Source organism: Papaver somniferum, chromosome 5 (genome assembly GCF_003573695.1).
Source record: "Papaver somniferum cultivar HN1 chromosome 5, ASM357369v1, whole genome shotgun sequence".
Classification (NCBI taxonomy): domain Eukaryota; kingdom Viridiplantae; phylum Streptophyta; class Magnoliopsida; order Ranunculales; family Papaveraceae; genus Papaver; species Papaver somniferum.
The window spans coordinates 15704149-15724402 of record NC_039362.1 but is presented as its reverse complement, the minus strand read 5'-3'; the positions used below and the strand labels follow the sequence as shown (position 1 = coordinate 15724402).

Here is a 20254-nt window from a genome sequence, read left to right as displayed (position 1 = left end):
TAATTAAATTAAGTTAAGGATAGGTTAGTCATTTCAATGCTTTAGGACACCCCTTATAATTATAGGGAAGGTGACCTAATAAAACCATGGTCCCCTCAGAAAAACCATGGTCCCTAAAAAATCGTTCATAGGAAAATAAAAAACTAGTTATCTAATGGACCGCACGTTCATCGGCCACAAGCCCTATAACATACTGTCTCGTCATGTTGTCTGTCCTAAACGTGTGCCCTAAAACACGTGTAAACCAAGACAGAGACGATCAATAAAAATCCAGCGAAATTGGAAGAGAGGATTTATCGGCAGACGTGCCAGCTCCCTCCCTCCTCCCATTCCACGCCAAAGAAGAACCAGAAGACTTCCTCTCCAGGAAAAAAGAGATAATTGGATATCTTTTCTTATTCTTCATTTATCCATTTTTAAGGGTTTTTCTTATTCTCTCTTTCTTACAGGCAATTCCGATTATTCTTCAACGAAATCGTTGGTCGGTTATTCTCTAACCGGAATTCTTTCCGATTGGATTCCCGACCAACGTTTCGTTTTCAATATCATCCATCATCAATAGTTTTTGAATTTTTGAGTTTTGATTGGTTAAAGAAAAGGATGAGTAGTAATGATCTAGTTGGAGGAGGAGGTGGAGGAGCTTCTTCTTCTAGGAGGAGTTTGAGTTTGAATACGAAGAAAAGCTTAGAAAATGGACTTTCTGATGCGACTCACCGGAGATCTATATCTTCTCGCGCCTCGTAAGTTTTTTTCACTTCTTATCCAATTATCCAATTAGGTTATCTGAACAATCAATCGGTATTTGAAATTTGAAAATTATTTGTGATAATTAGAGTTTTCTTTTGATTGGTAAAACATTAGTCAAGGATTTTCTTAATTGTTGCTAGCTAGAATTTGAAATTAGTAATCGGTTTCTCTGGTCAACTCACCTGCTATGCCTATACAAATGAACCGGCGGATGAAATGACCACACGATTAAAATGAATTCAAGTACGATGAGGTTGAGGTCTTGAATAAAATTTAATTGGACATTGAATACTGTACACTGTTATTTCCGCATCTTTTCTGCAGGCGTTATAGTTAGGTTTGGAAATCATAACCTTGTGTAGTTGTGTGTATGAGCAGGCATTAGATGTTGATGTGTATTCTTACACTAGTCTCTTATAGGATAATTCATGAATTGTCGGATTTAGGGTTGAGGAGAGACATTTCGTAATGTTTTATGGTTAATATGGGAACAGGGTAGTGACTGCTGAGCGGACAGTAAAGAGGTTGAGGCTGTCAAAGGCGCTGACAATACCTGAAAGCACGACTATACAAGAGGCATGTAGACGTATGGCTGCTAGGAGGGTTGACGCTTTGTTGCTAACAGACTCCAATGCGTTGCTTTGCGGAATTTTGACAGATAAGGTTTGGTTTCATTATTATTTATTTTAATAACTGTATTACTAGATTACTAGTCTGTTTCTTTACGCTCTTCTACAGAACTTCAATTTTATTTGATTGGAATCTTTAATTATTCGTGGCGAAGGACATAGCCACAAGAGTTGTTGCCCGCGAGCTAAATCTTGAGGAGACGCCGGTCTCCAAAGTAATGACGAGAAACCCTGTTTTCGTTCTTTCAGACACTCTAGCTGTAGAGGCCTTACAAAAGATGGTTCAAGGTTGGTTGGGCTTGCAACTCATTATTTTTCATGAACTGTCCGTTGATTCTTTTCTTATATTCACGAACCAAATTCTATCTATGCAGGAAAATTCAGACATTTGCCTGTTGTTGAGAAGGGAGAGGTCATTGCATTACTTGATATTGCCAAGTGTTTGTATGATGCTATTGCACGTCTTGAAAGGGCAGCTGAGAAAGGAAAAGCTATTGCTGCAGCTGTTGAAGGAGTTGAAAAACATTGGGGTGCTTCAATATCTGGTTTGTGGAGATTGATGCGGATACTTATGCAATTTTATTGTGCTACGCTTCTTTCATTTTCCCTGATGAACTATTAAAAAAAGCATTCTCTCAGTTTGTTCATATTGGGTGTACAGGTCCTAATACATTTATTGAAACTCTTAGAGAAAGAATGTTTAAGCCATCTCTCTCAACTATAATTCCAGAAAATTCAAAGTAGGTAATATCCTCTTATTTCATTTTTATTTTATGGATGGTGTTCCTATACAATGATGCCGAGTATGCTTTTTTTATCTTGATTGACTGGGTTTAGTGATTGCAGGATTGTGACAGTTTCTCCTACCGATACTGTTTTGACTGCTGCTAAGAAAATGCTGGAACTTAAATTGAGCTCTGCAGTAGTTACAGTGGATGACAGACCACGGGGAATACTTACGTGAGTTTCTTCTCACTTGTGATTTTATTTGCTCGTTCAGCAGCTAACATGGAAAATCATTCCTTAAAAAATTTCAGTAAATAACTTTTATTTGTTGTAATGTAACCTAATTGGCTAAAGTAATCCCCTGTCATAATATTTGCATGCAATTCTGTATTATTAGGTCTAAGGATATCTTGATGCGAGTTATTGCACCAAATCTATCTCCAGATACAACTCTTGTTGAAAAGGTATGGCACTTGTTTGTTCATTTTATTTCAGCACGTCTCCAGAGTGTAAATATTAGGTTTTAATATTGGTGGACACGTATGTATGGTAGTTTTAATTGCAGCAGTTTGTCTCTTCTTGGTCATCCCTGATTTTATAATCTTGGATTCTTTCTTGCCACATAGATTGTATGGTGTTAATTTGAATGACTATATATTCAGGTTATGACCCCGAATCCAGAATGTGCAACAGTTGACACCCCAATCGTTGATGCTCTGCACACCATGCATGACGGAAAGTTCTTACATCTCCCTGTTGTTGATAGAGGTAAGCTTGAGATTGAGAGAGAGAACGTTAAATAAAGCATGTATTTCTTACGGTTAAGGTTTTCTAACGAGTTTTATTTTTGTCCACAGATGGAAAAATTGTTTCTGTTATTGATGTAATTCATATCACCCATGCGGCTGTAGCCACGGTATGTTATCTGACTATTTATTTCTCGCATATACCTTGTCACGAGCAAACCGTCATCTTATTATCCCATTTATTTATGGATGGCTTGTTACAAGTCCACCATCTTAGACCATCAACCAATGGTTTCCTGTTTATATGCTACATGATGTGGAGTCTTCCTTAGTTGCATGTTGGTCAGCACTTGAACAGTGACTAGTGATTCAAATAACTAAATATCAGCGATCTAGTAGATTATCTGTTGATGCCTTTTCACTTCAATAATTTAAGTCTGAGTATCTATTTTTTATGTTTATAAGTAGAAATTAAAAATTGTGAAGGCCTAAAAATATTCTTCTGGTATTACTGATACACCGGTTACTACTCGGACTTTATATTCACAATATGGAACTCTTAGTTGCACATTTTTCTTTAAGCATGAACAGGCGATTGAGTGATGGTATTTGTTGTTGTTAACACAAAACTTTAACTTTCTATTAAGATCGTAGGCGAAACTAGTCCATGGATTAACAAGTAAAGGGTACAATTTCGATGATTCATGTCCGAGAATAATCTAGGCATCCTTTCTTGTAAATTTTATTTTGCCGTATATCATTTTTACTGAAAATTGGATCATTGTCTTAACGAGAAAAGGGAAGTGACATGATGCTGATGGTATATCTTATTGGCTAGGTGGGAAGTAGTGGAGCTGGAAACGAGGTGGCGAGCAATATGATGCAGAAGTTTTGGGATTCAGCCATGATGTTGGGGCCTTTTGATGAAGATGAAGATTCCCGAAGGTTTACATACGATGTTTTTCTGATACCTCAACACCACTTCTGCCTACATTTTTATTGATGTATTCTCTTTTTCAGTGAGGGATCCTTGAAATTGCAATCTGAGGGTACAGAACCAGGGCGATCATCTTCTGTTTTCCCATCTCCGAGCATGCCGAATATGTTTGGTTTCAAGATCCAAGATAAAAAGGGCAGGATGCACAGATTCAACTGTGGTATGCAACATCTCAGGACAACATTTTAATACTTGTCTAATGATTATTTGACTCAATAAAGGAGTATTGTTTTCACACTATATGGTAGTGGAGGTAATGTTTTGTGCCCTTCTCCAACTTCAGATACCAGTAGTTTGACTGAGCTCATAACTTCCATTCTTCAAAGGCTTGGGGATGATATCGACCCAACGCGTCTGCCGCAAATTCTGGTAATCCCTTAAATAAGTTCAAAAAATTTCATAAATTTATGCCTCATTGGTTACCCTCTGTTAATTTGCACCATTCTGGTAATCCCTTAAATAAGTTCAAATTTGTTCAAGAATTTATGCCTCTTTTGGTTACCCTCTGTTAATTTGCACCATTTGGGTATGTTTTAGTATGAGGATGAAGATCATGACAAAGTCATGCTAGCATCAGACAGTGACCTTGCTGCAGCTGTTGACCATGCTAAGCAAGTTGGGTGGAAGGTATGAACGAAACATCCTTAAATTCTGGTGAACTGGTAATTTTCTAAGAATGTCTAAAAGGATGGGGAGAATTATAATTCCATCTGTTAAGGGTCAAGGGAGGTCATTTAGCTGCAAATTGTTGAAAGTGAAAAAATGCTAACAACAACGATTTTACGCAGGGTTTAAAGCTGCACTTAGATTACTCAGGTGCGGGTGGCCGAAGGAGGGGAGGTGGAGGTGGAAGTTTGGAACATGCACACAGGGATGCCTGGGCTAATGCATATAGCACAGTGGCTGCTGGGGCTGCCCTAGTCGCTGGACTTGGTGTATTGGCTTACTTGAAGAGAGCAGGTTCTTGATTGATTTTTTGTCTACTTGTTTGGCAATAAATGAACACGAGCAAACGAAGCTTTGGAAGAAGCAGCTGTAAATCCCAAGTGAATTGCGCCCCCTTATTTATTTTTTTTTCCTTCTATAAGTGTCGTACAGAAAAAGGGGAACAGAAATGCTTCCTATAAAGGAAAGAAAACAAGCAGTCAAGTTTCCTACAATTCGGGGTCGAAGAGTCTGAGTTTTGAGAAATCTGATCATGTTATATTTTTGTCCATTTTGTAAAATGATGATAGTTTGTTTCCCTTTCATAGTAATGCCCGAAGAGTCTGAGTTTTGAGAAATCTGATCATGTTATATTTTTGTTCATTTTGTAAAATGATGATAGTTTGTTTCCCTTTCATAGTAATGCCGGCCCTCGAATGAAGTAGAGGCCCAGACATCTTTATGTGTCCGCTGTAATATCATGGTTGCCTCAGTGACAAATTGTAATTGCAACTTTTTCTTGTCGACTTCATAAAATGATTTTGTTATAAAATTGACATGAAGTACTGGTATTATCTTGTACATTTGATTTTGGATGGCTGGCAAATTGGAAACTGTGGAGCCAATTGCGAATGACAATGTTGATCCTAAAATTTGATACCTAGAAGCAAATTTTAATACTAATCACACCTAATGACTAATATTTTTGATACAATTAGAAGCAAATTTCTGCTCTAACCAGTTACCACTAGTCCTCCCTGTTTGCGAGATGGAACCGTCTCTTTGCTTTCTCTAACATATCACCCAAGTGTCATTGCTTCTTTCTCTCCTGTTATGTTTAGAAAATAAAATACAAGGCTAAAAACATCAATAACCCAAATGTAAGAGAGATGAATTACTCAACAAATATTTAAGCAGAAAAACGAACAAAAAGAAAGGTATCTGCATATAGGACTTGCATCTATTTTAATGTTAATACTCCAAATTTCTGAAAGCTTTTCGTGGTCATCTTCTTTATCTATCTCCTTACTCCCGGGTAGCTCTCAAATGAGGGATGCAGTAACTTCCCCATTCGCTTTATCGTCTGCAATAGATAATGAAGCAAAACTAAGTAGCTATACAGATTATTTTTTTAAAAGGTAATACTTTTCTCCCATTCAAACAGATTGTAGTTACAGAGATACATATGCAGTCAGTTACGGATATCTGATACTGCAGTTCTGACTTAGTCCAAAGGACTTCGTCGGTTTTGCCGTACAGCTTTACAACTCAGAAGGGACAAACTTCAATCAAGGAATTCAAATACAAGATAAGATGCGGGTAAGCAATATATAAAAGACATTACCATGTTAGAAACAACCTGACAACAAGTCAAGAATAGCAACTACTCCTTCGTATATGTTCAGAGTGCAAGAGCAACATGAGCACTCCAGATTGCATTTCCTGCATAATGAACGACATATGTCAGTTGGACAACAAAATTATTAACATGATCAATCGATCTCAGCATGTAGAACAACCATACATTCAGTTATTTTCTATGACTTTGTTTGATGACAACATCCGGGGATAAAATTTAATGAAGATGGAAGCAAGACAGAACACCAAACAAAATCTATAGTAGGGGGAATCATGATGCAGATACTGCCATACTTCATATAGCACTCTACCATGGACAAGCAGATCATTACTCATTCAAAACTATGCAGCAAACAAACTTTAAGTCAAAATCTACCGCAGAAGCTCCATAATCTTGTGAAACAGCTTCAAGCTAATAAAACCAAATAATAAGCAGAAGACAATACGGAAGATACAAACTGCAGCATATCACATATAGGTGGCCAAATATATACATTACAGAGAGATAACCGAAGTGCTCACAGTGCATAATAGGAAAAGTAAGTTTAAATTCTTAGTGACCAATACGAATTCTCCGTCTTTAATCACCTAGCTGGCCTATCATCGGTTAAATCTTAGAGGTAACCATGCCAAGGCAAAACAAATCATTCAATTATCAAAACCACCGGAACGTTAAGGCAACAAGGACAAGTCAAGGCAAACAAAATCACTGAAAACATCAATAAAAACTACAAATCATTTACCTCCCAAGGAACCACACATTTTTCACATAAGCTCATCCTGGGGTTAGTCATAATAGATAAATCCTAAAGACAGATTATCCTTTTTACTTTTAAGCAAGTGTTGCTTCAATATTGCCAAAAGTAAAAAGGATAATCCTAAAGACAGATTATCCTTTTTACTTTTAAGCAAGTGTTGCCTGCCTTTTTACCGCATGAGGCTTTCTCAAATAAGCAATGTTGTATCTCTCGTCTCTCTTGTTCTTCTGACACTTAGTGTAGTTGCTTCTTGATATCATTTTAGCTTCTTCCTTCTCACAATATTTTGCCTCATCTTTCAGCTGCTTTGATTCCTTCCTCTGCAAAAAGATAAATACATAAGTTAGCATAGAAATGTTGAAATCATTGCCTTGAGGACGTGTTGAGGGTTTCCAGTTCTAGCGCAGAAACTGCAGAGATCGAAAAAAGAAACATTGTGCATTCCTAATACCATTCCTTGACACACAGGCGCGCACAAACACACACACACCCGCATTCCTGCTAAGCAACAATGTTTTATCTGAGTTTTGTAATGATTATGCTTGCATAGACCTACCGAAAAACCTTGTAGCTAAAAAGAATTAAAGTGGAATACACAGCCTCCCTTTGGTTACAATTCTCATATGAACCAGATATATTATAAAAACATGCAAGTGAATTCCAACTCATTGAGCTTAGCATAACTATATCCAAATATTGTCTAAAAAAATCAAATTAACAAACCAAAGTGATTCGATGTGTATTGGAAAACTCATTACTTACCTAGAGAAGAACCTAAGTAGGCTGTAATGTACGAGAAGTAGAATGGAATTCCACAATGAAATCTCATTCATCTCAGCCTCTCGCTGATTTATAGAACCCTCCTTCATATTCCTACAGGGGATTTCCTATCAATTGCAAACGTAATTGACTGCAGCACAACAAGAATACTAGCTAACAAATTTAGTTAATCTAACAAACCAAGCTGCATCTACAGATTATTGCTATTTTGAACTATCTGTGCCTCATAATTCTTTGCTAACAGTATCAACTAATGTGAGATTGTCTCAATCTCATTCTGAACGGAAGCAATAAAATTCAAATTCAGTCTATTGAAGCCACTAACTAAAACAGCAGATAAAAAGGGTTTGTCAAAATGATACAAGCATCTCAGAAACCATAAACTCAATTAGGAAATATTCTAAAAGGAGATTCAATTATTATGCCTCTGAACGAGATACCAGAACCAGAGAGAACACCCAACATAATCTTTCTTGGAATTTTGAGTTAGAGAAGAGGTGATTCATAAAAGAGACACAATAGGGCTTTAGGGTTTCAAAATGACAACAGTAATTGTTCATATCATTTTATCAGATCAATAGAAACTTGGATAGAAAATAAACATCAACTAAATTCTTTTTCATTTCATTAGATCTGGAAACTACAAACCCGCATTTCATTCATCCTTGATTAGCCCTAGAAACCCCCAAAACATTTACAAAATCCACCAAGAAATTGAAAGACAGAAAGACCTTGTTAATCTCCTCCTCTAAGCACGTTCACCTCTGATTCTACGAGCAAGTTGAATATCCTTGGGCATAATGGTAACCCTCTTAGCATGAATTGCACAGAGATTAGTGTCTTCGAATAGTCCAACAAGGTAAGCTTCAGCTGCTTCTTGTAGAGCTGCAACTGCTGAACTCTGGAATCTCAGATCAGTTTTGAAATCCTGAGCAATCTCACGAACCAAACGTTGAAATGGAAGTTTACGGATCAAAAGCTCAGTACTCTTCTGGTATTTCCTGATTTCACGAAGGGCTACAGTTCCTGGCCTGAATCTGTGGGGTTTCTTCACTCCTCCGGTTGCCGGTGCAGATTTCCGAGCAGCTTTTGTTGCCAATTGCTTCCTTGGTGCCTTTCCTCCAGTTGATTTCCTAGCGGTTTGCTTGGTACGAGCCATTGCTATAAGAAATTGGGATTGAAAATGAATTCAGGGTTCGGGGAGAGAGATAGAATTTGGTTTGTGAATTGTGAGTAGAAATGAGAAATTGGGCTTGGTATTTATAGTGAAAACAACGATCCGAGGTGAGATTAGTAATCAATTTTGACCGTTGATTGTTAAATTATCGACGGGTATTATTACTTTAAGATGTTTCATTTGGATCGCGAATATTTTTAAAAAGAAGTGTGATGATAGAGTAAAGGTCTCAAACTTTATCAACGGTGGTAATTCATTTATTGTGATGTTATCGACGGGTGCTATTACTTTGAGATGTTTCATTCGGATCACGTATATTGCTATCAAAACGGCTGTGAATGAAACAAGGACGGATCGATTAAAGTTTATCAACCGTGGTAATTCATCTAAGAGGTATGACACGGATCACCATTCTAGCTAGCGCGCTAACTTTTGGTTTTTCTCTGCATTCAAATATTTTCGTGAATAAATCTGAACGGCTGAATGATTTTTTTGGGCACCCCTCATTTTTGTGGGATCATGATGTGCTTAAGCCATCCACCTTATACTTCTAGGGGTATCCTAAAATTAGGAAATGACCAACTTACCTTTTATCTTAATTTAATTTATAACTAACTTAATAACAATGATGAGGGATTTCCTCACAGTTTTGTTATCGCACTGTCGCACGTGTTGGATGTTATTTTTGAGAATTAAAATCAAACCGTAACGGATTTGAAGTTAATATTTTGGGCCTATGTTACATTATATAGCTCTATTATCTTGCCGAAAACAAGCGTATTTTGAGTAGTATAACACCGTCATCTACTATTTTGAAAATGAGCAGTTGAAAATCTGCGGATTTTTGGTCGTCGAAATTAAGACCGGTAGATTGTGAAATTTTATATTTCGGAATGAGCTCATTTTTGGTAGGCATGTAGAACTTGGTAAGAGGAACATATCCTCAAAATATTAGCTTCGAATCCGTTACGGTTTGGTTTTTATTCACAAAAATAACGTCCAACGTGTGAGATAGTGTGATAATAAAAGTGTGAAGGGATCTCTCTCAATAACAATCTAAAACTGATTTTATATATATCTAATTTAATCAAATTTATTAGCAAAAAGACAATCAAAACTCAACCTGGTTACCTGAATTTTCGATTTGAATTTTGGGTACTAATCATCACAATAAATAATTAGTCTTTTATAAACAAACTTATCCTTAAGTATTTTTATGAACCTATTTGATTGAAAATTTTGAGTACTAATCGTCAAAATAGGGTGAATTAGGGTGAATGGAAGTTACATATAGTATTTCCTTTTAGAGAATTTTTTAGGGAAAAAATAGTAGTTTTGGTAACCTAACTTTTGGAAATGACGTAGAAACTAATTGCAACCGGAGAATAAGTCTACAAGAAAGATTGGAAGAAATTTCAGATGATGGTGACTCAGATTTTGAAAGAGATGTAGAAGTGGATATCTCAGAATACTCTAAACTACTGGATCCTTTGAAAAATAAAAAACTAAGAGCTTCGGATTTCGTTGGTTTTATGAATCCTCATTGTCGTGAGAACAAAAAACTGAAGAAGGTTTTCGAAGGATATTAAATTGGTTATCGCCTAATGCCTGTCTTCTTAAAGATCGTACAGAAGACCTAAACTCAAAGAGACTCCAACGCAAGAATCTTCGGACAAATATCTTTTTGTCGAAAAAGAAAGTTGTTGAATCTAAAGCAAGGATTATCTCTCAACAAAAGAGTTTTGAAGAGAAATAAGGTGAATATCTCTCTCGAGAAAAATGCCTTGAGGCTGATCTAACTAGTGTTCTTGTTAAATTCAAGACACTAGAAGAAGAAAATTTGAACTTGAAAAAACGCATTGATAGCTCAAAAAAATTAACCTCAATGCTAGAAGCAAGTAAAGATCATCGTGATACACGGGGATTGGGCTATAAGGGAACAAATGCTTCAAATATTAGCAAAGCGGTAAAATTCGTTAAAGCTACAAAGAAACAAGTTATTTTCTATATTCCAGAGACTGAAAATACTAGTAGGTAAATTAGAACTAGTCCACATGTGTTGACGTTGTGAGTGAAAGCATAGGCTGCCAGAGAATGCGCAGCTAAATCAGCTAGCTTTGGCACATGATTATAGGCACCTACACTGTTAGGAGTATTCATCTTGATTACGATATCTTCCTTCAATCTCCAGATCCTCCATGAAACATTTCGTATTTCCCCTTTTAAACTTTTCATGACCACCTGGTTATCACCTTTTATAACGATGTCATTCACGTTCAGCCAAATAGTTAAATCTGCAGCTAGGTTAAAACCATCAGCTTTAACAAAAACGGTCGTGTCAGATCTTCCTAACCGAGTTGCATCCCCGCAACATGTACCATTAATATTTCTCGCCACAGCTACACAAGCATATATTCCATCTTTCTTGGCAACATCCACGTTAATTTTGGTGATGGGATAATTAGGTGTAGTCCAAGATGTATGAGTGACTACATCTATATTTTGATTTGTCCCAATAACTTGAGGCTCATCATCTTCAGTGAAGTTATAGTAGAGGTTGAGCCAATACATAGCGGTCGCCAAAATTCCTTGCACATTAGTTGTCTTGTTCTCAAAAACTTTGTCATTACGAGCTTTCCAAATGGCACAACAAATTGACATTCCCAAAACCAGAGACGAATCATTATCATTTCTGCTGAGTAAGAGTTCCATTAGGTTTATAACAGTCATCTGATTGTTGCCTTGTAATCTTAAACCTAGTAGGGAAGCAAACCAGACACCATGATCCAAATCACAATTAACCAAGAGGTGGTCTACTAATTCTTCTTCCTTATTGCATATGCTGCAAGTTGTTAAAATTCTATTAATAATTCTGCATATCCTCTTTGAAATAGCAAGACCATTGTGTAAAGATCTCCACATGAACATTTTTATTTTTGGAGCAACTCGTTTTACTGCCCATAATTTCTTCCAGGGGAAAGTGTCTTCACTAGTGGCAGAGGATTCACCTTGTTGATCTTGGTATATCTTCTGGAAAGATTGGGATGTAAAATTGTCGTGGGTAGTGAACTTCCAAATGAGTTTATCTTCAATTGTTGTGTTAGGAAAGATTAGTTGAACTTGACTGCAGATGTAGGGATCTTCAAATTGTTGGAGAGCAAGTGTGTTCCATTGGCATGTTATATCATCAAGAAGATCATTAACCTTTTTAAGTTCTCTATTTCCACCTTCTGGTCTGACCGGAGTAGAGCATGGGATAGTGGGTATCCAGGGATCAGTGAAGATATTAATGAAAAAGCGGGGGTCTAATAACACCACCCAATATTTCGATTAGCGATCTGTATGGAAAAACTCAAATAGACTTTTAAGAGAAACAATAAGGCTCAATCAATTAAAAGTATATCAACGAGTTAATATCTCAATCTCTCAATTTGATTGTTACTCAAGCAAATAGAAATATGCGAATCAAATCAAAGAGAGATAACTTGGACGGTGCCAAAGACCAATGTCCAAGGATCAATCAATATCAACCAACAACCAAAGGTTGGATTTCCAATTGATGATCTTAACGCACAACCTGTATTATTTCAATTATATAAAATATAATGCGGAAAAGAAATAATACAGACACCAGAAATTTTGTTAATGAGGAAATCGCAAATGCAGAAAAACCTCGGGACCTCGTCCAGATTAGATACACACTGTATTAAGCCGCTACAGACACTAGCCTACTACAAACTAACTTCGTACTGGCCTATAGTTGAACCCCTATCAGTCTCTCACTGATACAAGGTACAGTTGTACCTCTACGCCTCTGATCCCAACAGGATGCTACGTACTTGATTCCCTTTAATGATCTCACCCACAACAAAGAGTTGCTACGACCCAAAATCGCAGGCTTTGATAATAAACAAATCTGTCTCACACAAAAAAGTCTATCAAAGGATAAATCTGTCTCCCACAGATAAACCCTAGGTTTTGCTCCTTCTTTAGATATAAAATCAAGGTAACAGGAACCAATTGATAATCCGGTCTTATATTCCCGAATAACAACCTAGATTAATCAATCACCTCTCAATAATCCTTCCTGACTACACAAGCGGATTATCGAGGAATCACGAACAGTGAGACGAAGATGTTCGTGACTTTTTTATCTTACCTATCGGAGAACTCAAACGTTCTCAAGCCAATCAAATCGATTGTACTCGTACGATAGAAGTAGTATCGGTCTGGATTCACAATCCCAATGAAGTCTTTAAGTCGTTAACCCGAATTTAGAGAAGAAACTCAAGGGTTAATGGAGATCGACTCTAGCGAGCGCACTAGTATCAAACAGACATGTGGGGATTAAGTTTTGCTCTAGCCTTTCAAATCAGGGTTTTGCCTTAGTAATTAAGCAATCCTTATTCATCGTTATATGAAACCTGATTTAGATTCAAGCTAATATTGCTCAACCGTTAGATCGAAAAACAAAGCTTGTCAAACACACTTGTGGTAGACGTGTTCCAGGTTCGTGAAAACCATCCCAAACGTGTACGCTTATGTTGGTTCAACATATTAACCAAAAGGAAACCATATGAGCTTCTCATATTGACCTGGTTCCTCATATATCATAACTAGTTCACTTGACTCAAACGAACTAGTTAGAGAGTCATTCAATTGATATGAGATCTTATGTAACTACACAAGACACAATTGAAATAAGATGATTCGATTCGATTAGAATCGTCTCAATGAACATTATATCCACGGTTTGTATAAAGCATTCCTTAGTAATTTAATGTCTATGTTCAGAGCACATATTTAGACCATAACCCCTTAAGTACACAAACAAGTTCGCGGACTTAAGTTCAATCGGTTGAGTTTTCCAAACTCAATAGAAATTCTCGGATCGAGAATGTCCGCCAGTTCGCGGACTAGGTTCGCGGATTGAGCACGCAAACGAGTTGATGGAAAAACCCAGCAGAAATTTTTGGTTCGAAAACTTCCGTCAGTTCACGGACTTGGCAAGCCAATTCCACAATCCACCCGATTCTTCTTGCTCAACAAAGTTCGAAAACTTCGGTTCAAGGAATACATGGTTATGTAATCTAAACTCTCATTTCAATCATTGAGACATTCTCAGAGGACGTTTGTTATTCACAGATCATTTAACGTCAGAGCAATTCTCAAAAGATGATTGAAAGATGAAGATAAACCTGATCAAAGCGAGACGCTTTACCAACACATGAATTTCGAGAAAAAGATAAACATTGAATACTTAGCTCGAAATATCAAATGTGTTTGATCTAGTCTATATAGCATACGACTTTTGTCTCATAAGAAGTAGGAGATAGAATAAATAGACTTTTGATGACAGATAATTTCAAGTATTCACACACCTTTTTGTTGATGAAGTTCTACGGTTCCTTGGTGTAGATCTTCGTCGTTGTCGTTGAATCGCCGTGAAATCCTTGAGCTCAACTAAACTTTTCCTATCCTAATCTGAGACTTAGATAATAGGCTAGAAATCAAGACTTATAGTTTTGATCACTAACATTGACAAACATGCTTGATATAGCAACGCATGCGAGGTTGACCGAGCTATGCTCTAACAATTAATACTCTTTCAATTGCCCACCAACCATATGCAGCTTTTCTTCATCTCATTTCTACTGTCAAGCGTTGCATCCCAAGTAGTAGAACAGTGTTGTGTCTTCTTAACATCCTAGAAAAAAGCCTCTCTCAGGTATTTGTCTCTCATTATTTGCACCCATAATGAGTTTTGTTCTTGCAGGAATCTCCATGGCAGCTTAACAACAAGAGCCATGTTCAGATCAAAAAGAGATCTTAAACCCATACCTCTTTTTTCCTTAGGCATATTGAACCAATCCCATCTTAAGAAGTGCATATTTCTCTCGCCTCTTGAATGGCCCCACCAAAAATCTCTTATGATTTGGGTCATCTTGTTAAGTACGGTCTTGGGAATCATAGTTGTTGACATGAAGTAAACAGGAATAAGTGCTAACACAGATTGGATAAGCACCATTCTTCCTGCATGAGATAAAGTGTTTTTCTTTCTTCCTGACAAGGCTACATCAAAATTTTCAATGAGAAAGTTATAATTAGATACCATGTTACCTTGTTGTAGAACTTCACCCCTGGACACTTTTCATCATTGAACATTCTTTTAACTCCCAACTCCTGAGTGATTTCATCAGCATATGCGTGTCTGAAACATTTTTACTGAAGTGAATTGAGGATTTTGAGTAGTTGACAAGTTGTCCGGATAAAGTGCAGTATTGCTGAAAAACTATAGTGATGGAGTTTATGGTTCTTGTATCTGTGTTGCCAAATAACATGATATCATCTGCAAACATAATATGAGAAACACTAGGCGCCCATCTGTTAGTTTAATACCCACTATAAGATCCTTCCATTTCTATTTTGTTGATAATCCCTGACAGTGAATGAGCACAGATGATAAATAAATATGACGATAAGGGGCAGCCTTGACGTATGCCTCTTTCTCCACTGGATAAACCTTCAGGACGGCCATTGATGAGGATAGAGAAGGAGAAAGTTTTCACACATCTCATAATAAGATCATGGGATCTAACTCTGATACTAATGTTTAAGAGGGCTTGACTCAAAAAATCTCAGTCCACTCTATCATATGTCTTGCTCGTGTCCAACTTCAGAGCAAAAGAGGCTTGAGAAGTATTTGAGTATTTCATAAAGTGAAACAATTCCTTGGCAGTTACAATGTTGTCTAAAATTTGTCTTCCTGGACAAAGGCTGACTGGTTCTTCTCTATGAGTTTGTCAAGAAAAGGACTTAGTATGTTGGTGAGGATTTTGGTGACAACCTTATACAACACATTGCAGAGAGCTATTGGCATGTAATCAACTGCAGCTAGAGCTGGCAAACGGGCGGGCCGGGACTGGCTTGTGACCAACCCGCGGGTTACGGGTTAATACAAGCCTAAGCTTGCGGGTTGAAATTCTTCACGGGTGGTCATTTCTCCAACCCGCGCCCGTCCCGGATAAAGCTCGTTCACGGGGGCTCACAGGTTAGCTGGTTTTTGTTGAGTCAACTCGCCAGAAATCGATTTCTGGGCTATTTTCGGCCACATTCAGGCCATCTAAAGCTCCTTCCCTACAATCTAAGTACTTAACATTCATCATTTCATCTAATTCATTTTATATTTTGATTCGAAAACTCAAAATTGCAAAACTAAACTAATTTTGCATTTAAAGGATTAAAGGAACACAAATACTAGTCATTAGTAGTTTAATACTTTAGTTACAGTACTTCATCAGTTCATGATGATATTTTCAACAAAGAAAAAAACCTCCGAGACTGTAGTAATACCATTATTTGTAATTTGTATCACCAAGTGCGACAATAAAGATATTAATAACCACTTCCTGCACAAAATATATATTGTGTGGTTAATCAAAAAAAGTGTTAACTGTCAAAAAAAACATCTCCAATCTCTTTTCTATGCAATATTTGGAGACACTGGTAAGTGATAAATAATTGTTTGTCCAAAAAACATTCTCATATTCCATGTCTATCTTTGAGTTGCTCCAACTATTCAATGTGAATCTGTAATTTCAAGAAAAAATAAACCAAACAAAAGAAAAGATTCGAGTCAAAAACATGGAATTTGCATAATTACCCCGCTTTATATTGAAGAAGTACGCATACTAATTAGACGCATAAGAACTTACTTCCTTCACATCCTCCACTGCCCCATCCTCCACTGCATCAGGTTCAAATCCTAATACATCTTCTTCAATAATCCCATTGTTCTCATCCATATCTTCTTTTCCTACATGGATAAAAACAACCAATGTTATATATAAGATTTAGACATTCAACTAAAAAAAATATTACTGATTTGCTTACCAATTCCATATTCCCAATCACGAGTTGTTATCAATGCCTCAGCATTTTCAGGTAATAAGGAACTGCGAAATCGATCAATTACCCTTCCTCCAATGCTAAATGCAGATTCCGAAGCGACAGTTGAAATAGGAATTGACAAAATATCCCCTGTCATTCTTGAAAGTACCGGAAATCGTTGTTCATGGTTCTTCCAATAGTTTAGGATGTCGAGTGGTGAATTTAGACAACCTCTGTACGAATCGCCAAGATATTCCACGTTCCTGTGTTGCAACATATTCCTGCATGAAAGAACCTATAAGTTAGTGAACTATGAATATATGAGTCTTAAAAGTCTTAGAAACAAGCTAACACCATCACATACTACATCCACAGTTGACAGTAATTCAAAAGGCAAACAATATTCTACTACAAGGTTTGTAAGATGAAAATCAATAATTCAAAAGACTAAAATCTTCGCGATATAACTGGGCACCACTAACATGAATTAGAGTTAAGTAAGCTTTAAAATTACCTGAAAAAAATCACTCCCTTCTTGGGTAGCAGAATTCCCACCATTTTGAATACCCAAATTTTGAGTTGCACAACTGTTGAAAGCTCTTGAACTTGACAAGGTGTAATACTCATTAAAAAGTGTTGTCATATTACTACGCACTTTATTAACTTCACGTTCTAATTCTCTCACCTTAGGATACAACTTGGAGTAAGTAAATTTCACAAAATTCATTTTCGATCTAGGATCTAACACAACTGCCATAGCCAATATAGGACTCAACTCCTTCCAATAACTATCAAATTTTGCTTGCATCTCTTTTACCATGTTCCTAATGAATTCAATATCATTTCCGCTTTCCTTCTTTAGTAACACCTGAACTTGACAAATTCTTTCAAAATACAGATTGGAAGTAGAATACTTACTACCAGAAAATATCTTTGTGAGATCATGAAACACCTTTAGAAACTTTTTGACTACTTCAATTTGTTCCCATTCTTCATCAGTTGGACAGTCTTCATAGTCTGAATCTACCAACTTCAAATGAGAGAAAATGGCTTATACAAGATACAACTATCTAACATAAGATAAGTTGAATTCCACCTGTATAAAATAAACATTCAGTGAGTATATAATAAACATTAATACGATTATCTAACTTTATAAGTTATAACAGAATAGAAGTGGAATCCCACCTTGTATTTACGTCTTGACGAATACCCCTTTTTATTCCAGACATTCCTAAAATATCAACAATGTCCAAGAACTTTTGTTTTCTTACTTGAGACTTTTTAAGGGACTTCACTGACGCTCTTATCTTAAGCACGGCTAGATCAATATTCTTAAGTCCTTCTTTTACAATAAGAGCTAAGATATGAGCACAACAACGTACATGAAGGAGTTTTCCATCGTTCAACAAGATCTTTTTTGCAACAAGTCTACTCTTCATAATTCCAGCACAAGCTCCGTTATTTGCAGCATTATCCAAGGTGATGTTGGATACCTTGACTTCAATCCCCCAATCTTCTATCATAGCAAATAACTTAGCAGAAAGGTGTTCACCTGTTTTGAGGTAGTAGAAAGGAGAAAAGTTAACATGAATTTATATTGAAGATAAAGAAATAAAAGTAAGTGCTTTACCTGTATGAAGTGGTGGAAGAGGACAGAAATTCAGAAGCTTCTTTTGCAACACCCAATCTTGATCAAGATAGTGCGCAATTAAGCTTATATATCCAGTAGTTGTTACAGAAGTCCACATGTCTGATGTTAGACATATCCTACCTGTAAGGGTGAGTCATACACATCATCACATCATATTAATCAACTAATCATACATAAAAGTATAAACAAAACATATAGGTCATTAGGATTTGAAATTTTGAATCATACCTGAAGCAAGTTTAAATCTGTTGTGAATAACTTCTTTTTGTGCTTTATGTTTCTTTACTACATCGGCTTTCCCAGTATTCCTTGATATTGGTTTAGCATCCTCATTTAAATAAGTACATGTATCCATAAATTCTTTCCACTCCACCAAAGCAAATGGAACATTTCTTGCAATGAGTAATGCTGAAAACAGATCTCGCAATTTCATCTGATCAACTTTGCGTACGCGGGTAGACAACTGGTCATTGTTTGCAGATAATATCATCTGCTCTACGTCCATAGACTGACGGTTAGGGAACTTATGCCTTTTCATGGCTGAGGTTCCACCTTTTTGGCTTTCATATTTATATCCTACATTACAAGCCTTGCACACTCCCTTCTTTGTTCTATCTTTATATTTAGTGAGTTTGAAAAATTCCCAAACTTGGGATCTAAGTTTATTTTTCTTTCCACGTGAAACTGGTGCAGGACAGGCAGGTGCACAACCAACAGTTGGATCCTCATTCACAAAATCTAGCATCTCAACATCATCATCCTCACCGTCACTACTCATGACATCATTATAATGGTCTTGTAACTCTTGTTCTTGTACACTTGACATACTAGAATGGATGGAGCCACAAAGAACAGGTCAAAGAGTCATTCAGAAACGTGAAAAATACATAAACAAAAAATATAAGCAAAACATCTCGTTTGCAAATTACAAGTAACAAGGTACATCATACATGTAAAGAAATTCCAACAAAACTATTACAGTACATGTATTTGCAAGTAACCCAAAGCAATAGCACAAAGTTAGAGCTAAACACATCAGAGAGAGTGACTAATTAGAGCTAATTGAAAATCACCAAATACCAATGCTTCTGCACCCCTAATTAGCTAGTATCCAATTCAATCTAAGTGCCAGAGTCAAAATTCAACAAGTTTAACATTTATTACAAACAGAAACAAGTATCATTCTTGCAAGTTGCATCTAACAAACAAATCCCCTAAATCTCTGTAAAGAATACTAATGAGTAATGATACAAATATGAAACAAACAACATAAAAAATCCAAGTAAAAAAACCTTTTTTTTTCTTTTTGTGGAAAGATTGAGCAAATATAAAGAAAATGTATAGTTGGAATGCTGCTGGATTGAAAGAGGCAATATTACGAACACCTTATGTGCCTGAATACGTTATTCTCTTGTAAAAAGTACTAATACTAAATGATTCACATAGTCCCAGTACAAGAAGAATCATGTAAGTAAAACATCAACAGATTAGATTATCAATAATCAATCATTCATCAAAATAACAAGATATTCAATCAAAGAAAATTAACCTACGTTTTAATGGAGTGATTCACGTACCATCTAGGATTCAACTTGCAGTATGAGAAAAATGGAGAGTGTAACAACAGCAATCGCGAGAAGGAAAGTCCAGTGAAGATATTTCAGGATCAGGCGATGGTTGTTGGCTGCAGTGCAGAGTGCAGACGGAGAAAAAGAAGAAAGAAAAGAAGAAAATATAAGACTAAGCTAGGGTTTTATCTTTTTATACGTAAAAGACACGTATAGATGGGACTCATGGGAGGGGACACACCTCATGAGCATAGGAATAACGGGTTTGCGGGTCTAACCCGCGGGTTTACGGTCCGGGA

The 20254-nt window shown here is 36.6% G+C and overlaps 3 protein-coding genes and 1 long non-coding RNA gene across 4 annotated transcripts; 1 reads left to right on the top strand and 3 right to left on the bottom strand.

Annotated features, from left to right (window-relative positions):
* Positions 1-296: 296 nt before the first annotated feature.
* On the top strand, positions 297-5287 carry LOC113281048 (CBS domain-containing protein CBSCBSPB1-like). Its single transcript, XM_026529686.1, has 15 exons — positions 297-467; positions 527-740; positions 1242-1410; positions 1532-1664; positions 1751-1921; positions 2038-2116; positions 2223-2336; positions 2500-2566; positions 2765-2870; positions 2960-3018; positions 3687-3793; positions 3869-4005; positions 4129-4214; positions 4383-4472; positions 4634-5287. Exons 2-15 carry the CDS (start codon positions 601-603, stop codon positions 4811-4813), a joined length of 1638 nt encoding a protein of 545 aa, XP_026385471.1. The 5' UTR covers positions 297-467; positions 527-600; the 3' UTR covers positions 4814-5287.
* Positions 5288-5341: 54 nt separating this feature from the next.
* On the bottom strand, positions 5342-7199 carry LOC113281051. Its single transcript, XR_003325891.1, has 3 exons — positions 6872-7199; positions 6115-6212; positions 5342-5853 (listed from the first exon to the last, which is right to left on the bottom strand). It is a non-coding gene; the product is annotated as an uncharacterized LOC113281051 (long non-coding RNA).
* A 1057-nt stretch (positions 7200-8256) lies between these two features.
* On the bottom strand, positions 8257-8894 carry LOC113281049 (histone H3.2). Its single transcript, XM_026529687.1, has one exon. The coding sequence runs from the start codon at positions 8823-8825 to the stop codon at positions 8415-8417; it is 411 nt and encodes a 136-aa protein (XP_026385472.1). The 5' UTR covers positions 8826-8894; the 3' UTR covers positions 8257-8414.
* Positions 8895-16915: 8021 nt separating this feature from the next.
* LOC113278797 (zinc finger BED domain-containing protein DAYSLEEPER-like) lies at positions 16916-19213 on the bottom strand. The gene is made up of 5 exons (XM_026527542.1): positions 18616-19213; positions 18367-18507; positions 18008-18288; positions 17248-17763; positions 16916-17014 (listed from the first exon to the last, which is right to left on the bottom strand). The coding sequence occupies exons 1-5, from the start codon at positions 19211-19213 to the stop codon at positions 16916-16918; spliced, it is 1635 nt and encodes a 544-aa protein (XP_026383327.1).
* Between the last annotated feature and the right edge of the window lie 1041 nt (positions 19214-20254).

Bases quoted from the DNA above. Each gene is read 5' to 3' on its own strand.
- LOC113281048 (XM_026529686.1), top strand. From the start codon at position 601: ATGAGTAGTAATGATCTAGTTGGAGGAGGAGGTGGAGGAGCTTCTTCT. The intron at 1,665-1,750 runs GTTGGTTGGGCT...CTATCTATGCAG, and splicing joins CTTACAAAAGATGGTTCAAG to GAAAATTCAGACATTTGCCT. The intron at 1,922-2,037 runs GTTTGTGGAGAT...TTGGGTGTACAG, and splicing joins TTGGGGTGCTTCAATATCTG to GTCCTAATACATTTATTGAA.
- LOC113281049 (XM_026529687.1), bottom strand. From the start codon at position 8,825: ATGGCTCGTACCAAGCAAACCGCTAGGAAATCAACTGGAGGAAAGGCA.
- LOC113278797 (XM_026527542.1), bottom strand. From the start codon at position 19,213: ATGTCAAGTGTACAAGAACAAGAGTTACAAGACCATTATAATGATGTC. The intron at 18,508-18,615 runs GTATGATTCAAA...TCACCCTTACAG, and splicing joins CAGATTTAAACTTGCTTCAG to GTAGGATATGTCTAACATCA. The intron at 17,764-18,007 runs GTAAGAAAACAA...TCTCATTTGAAG, and splicing joins AGTCCCTTAAAAAGTCTCAA to TTGGTAGATTCAGACTATGA.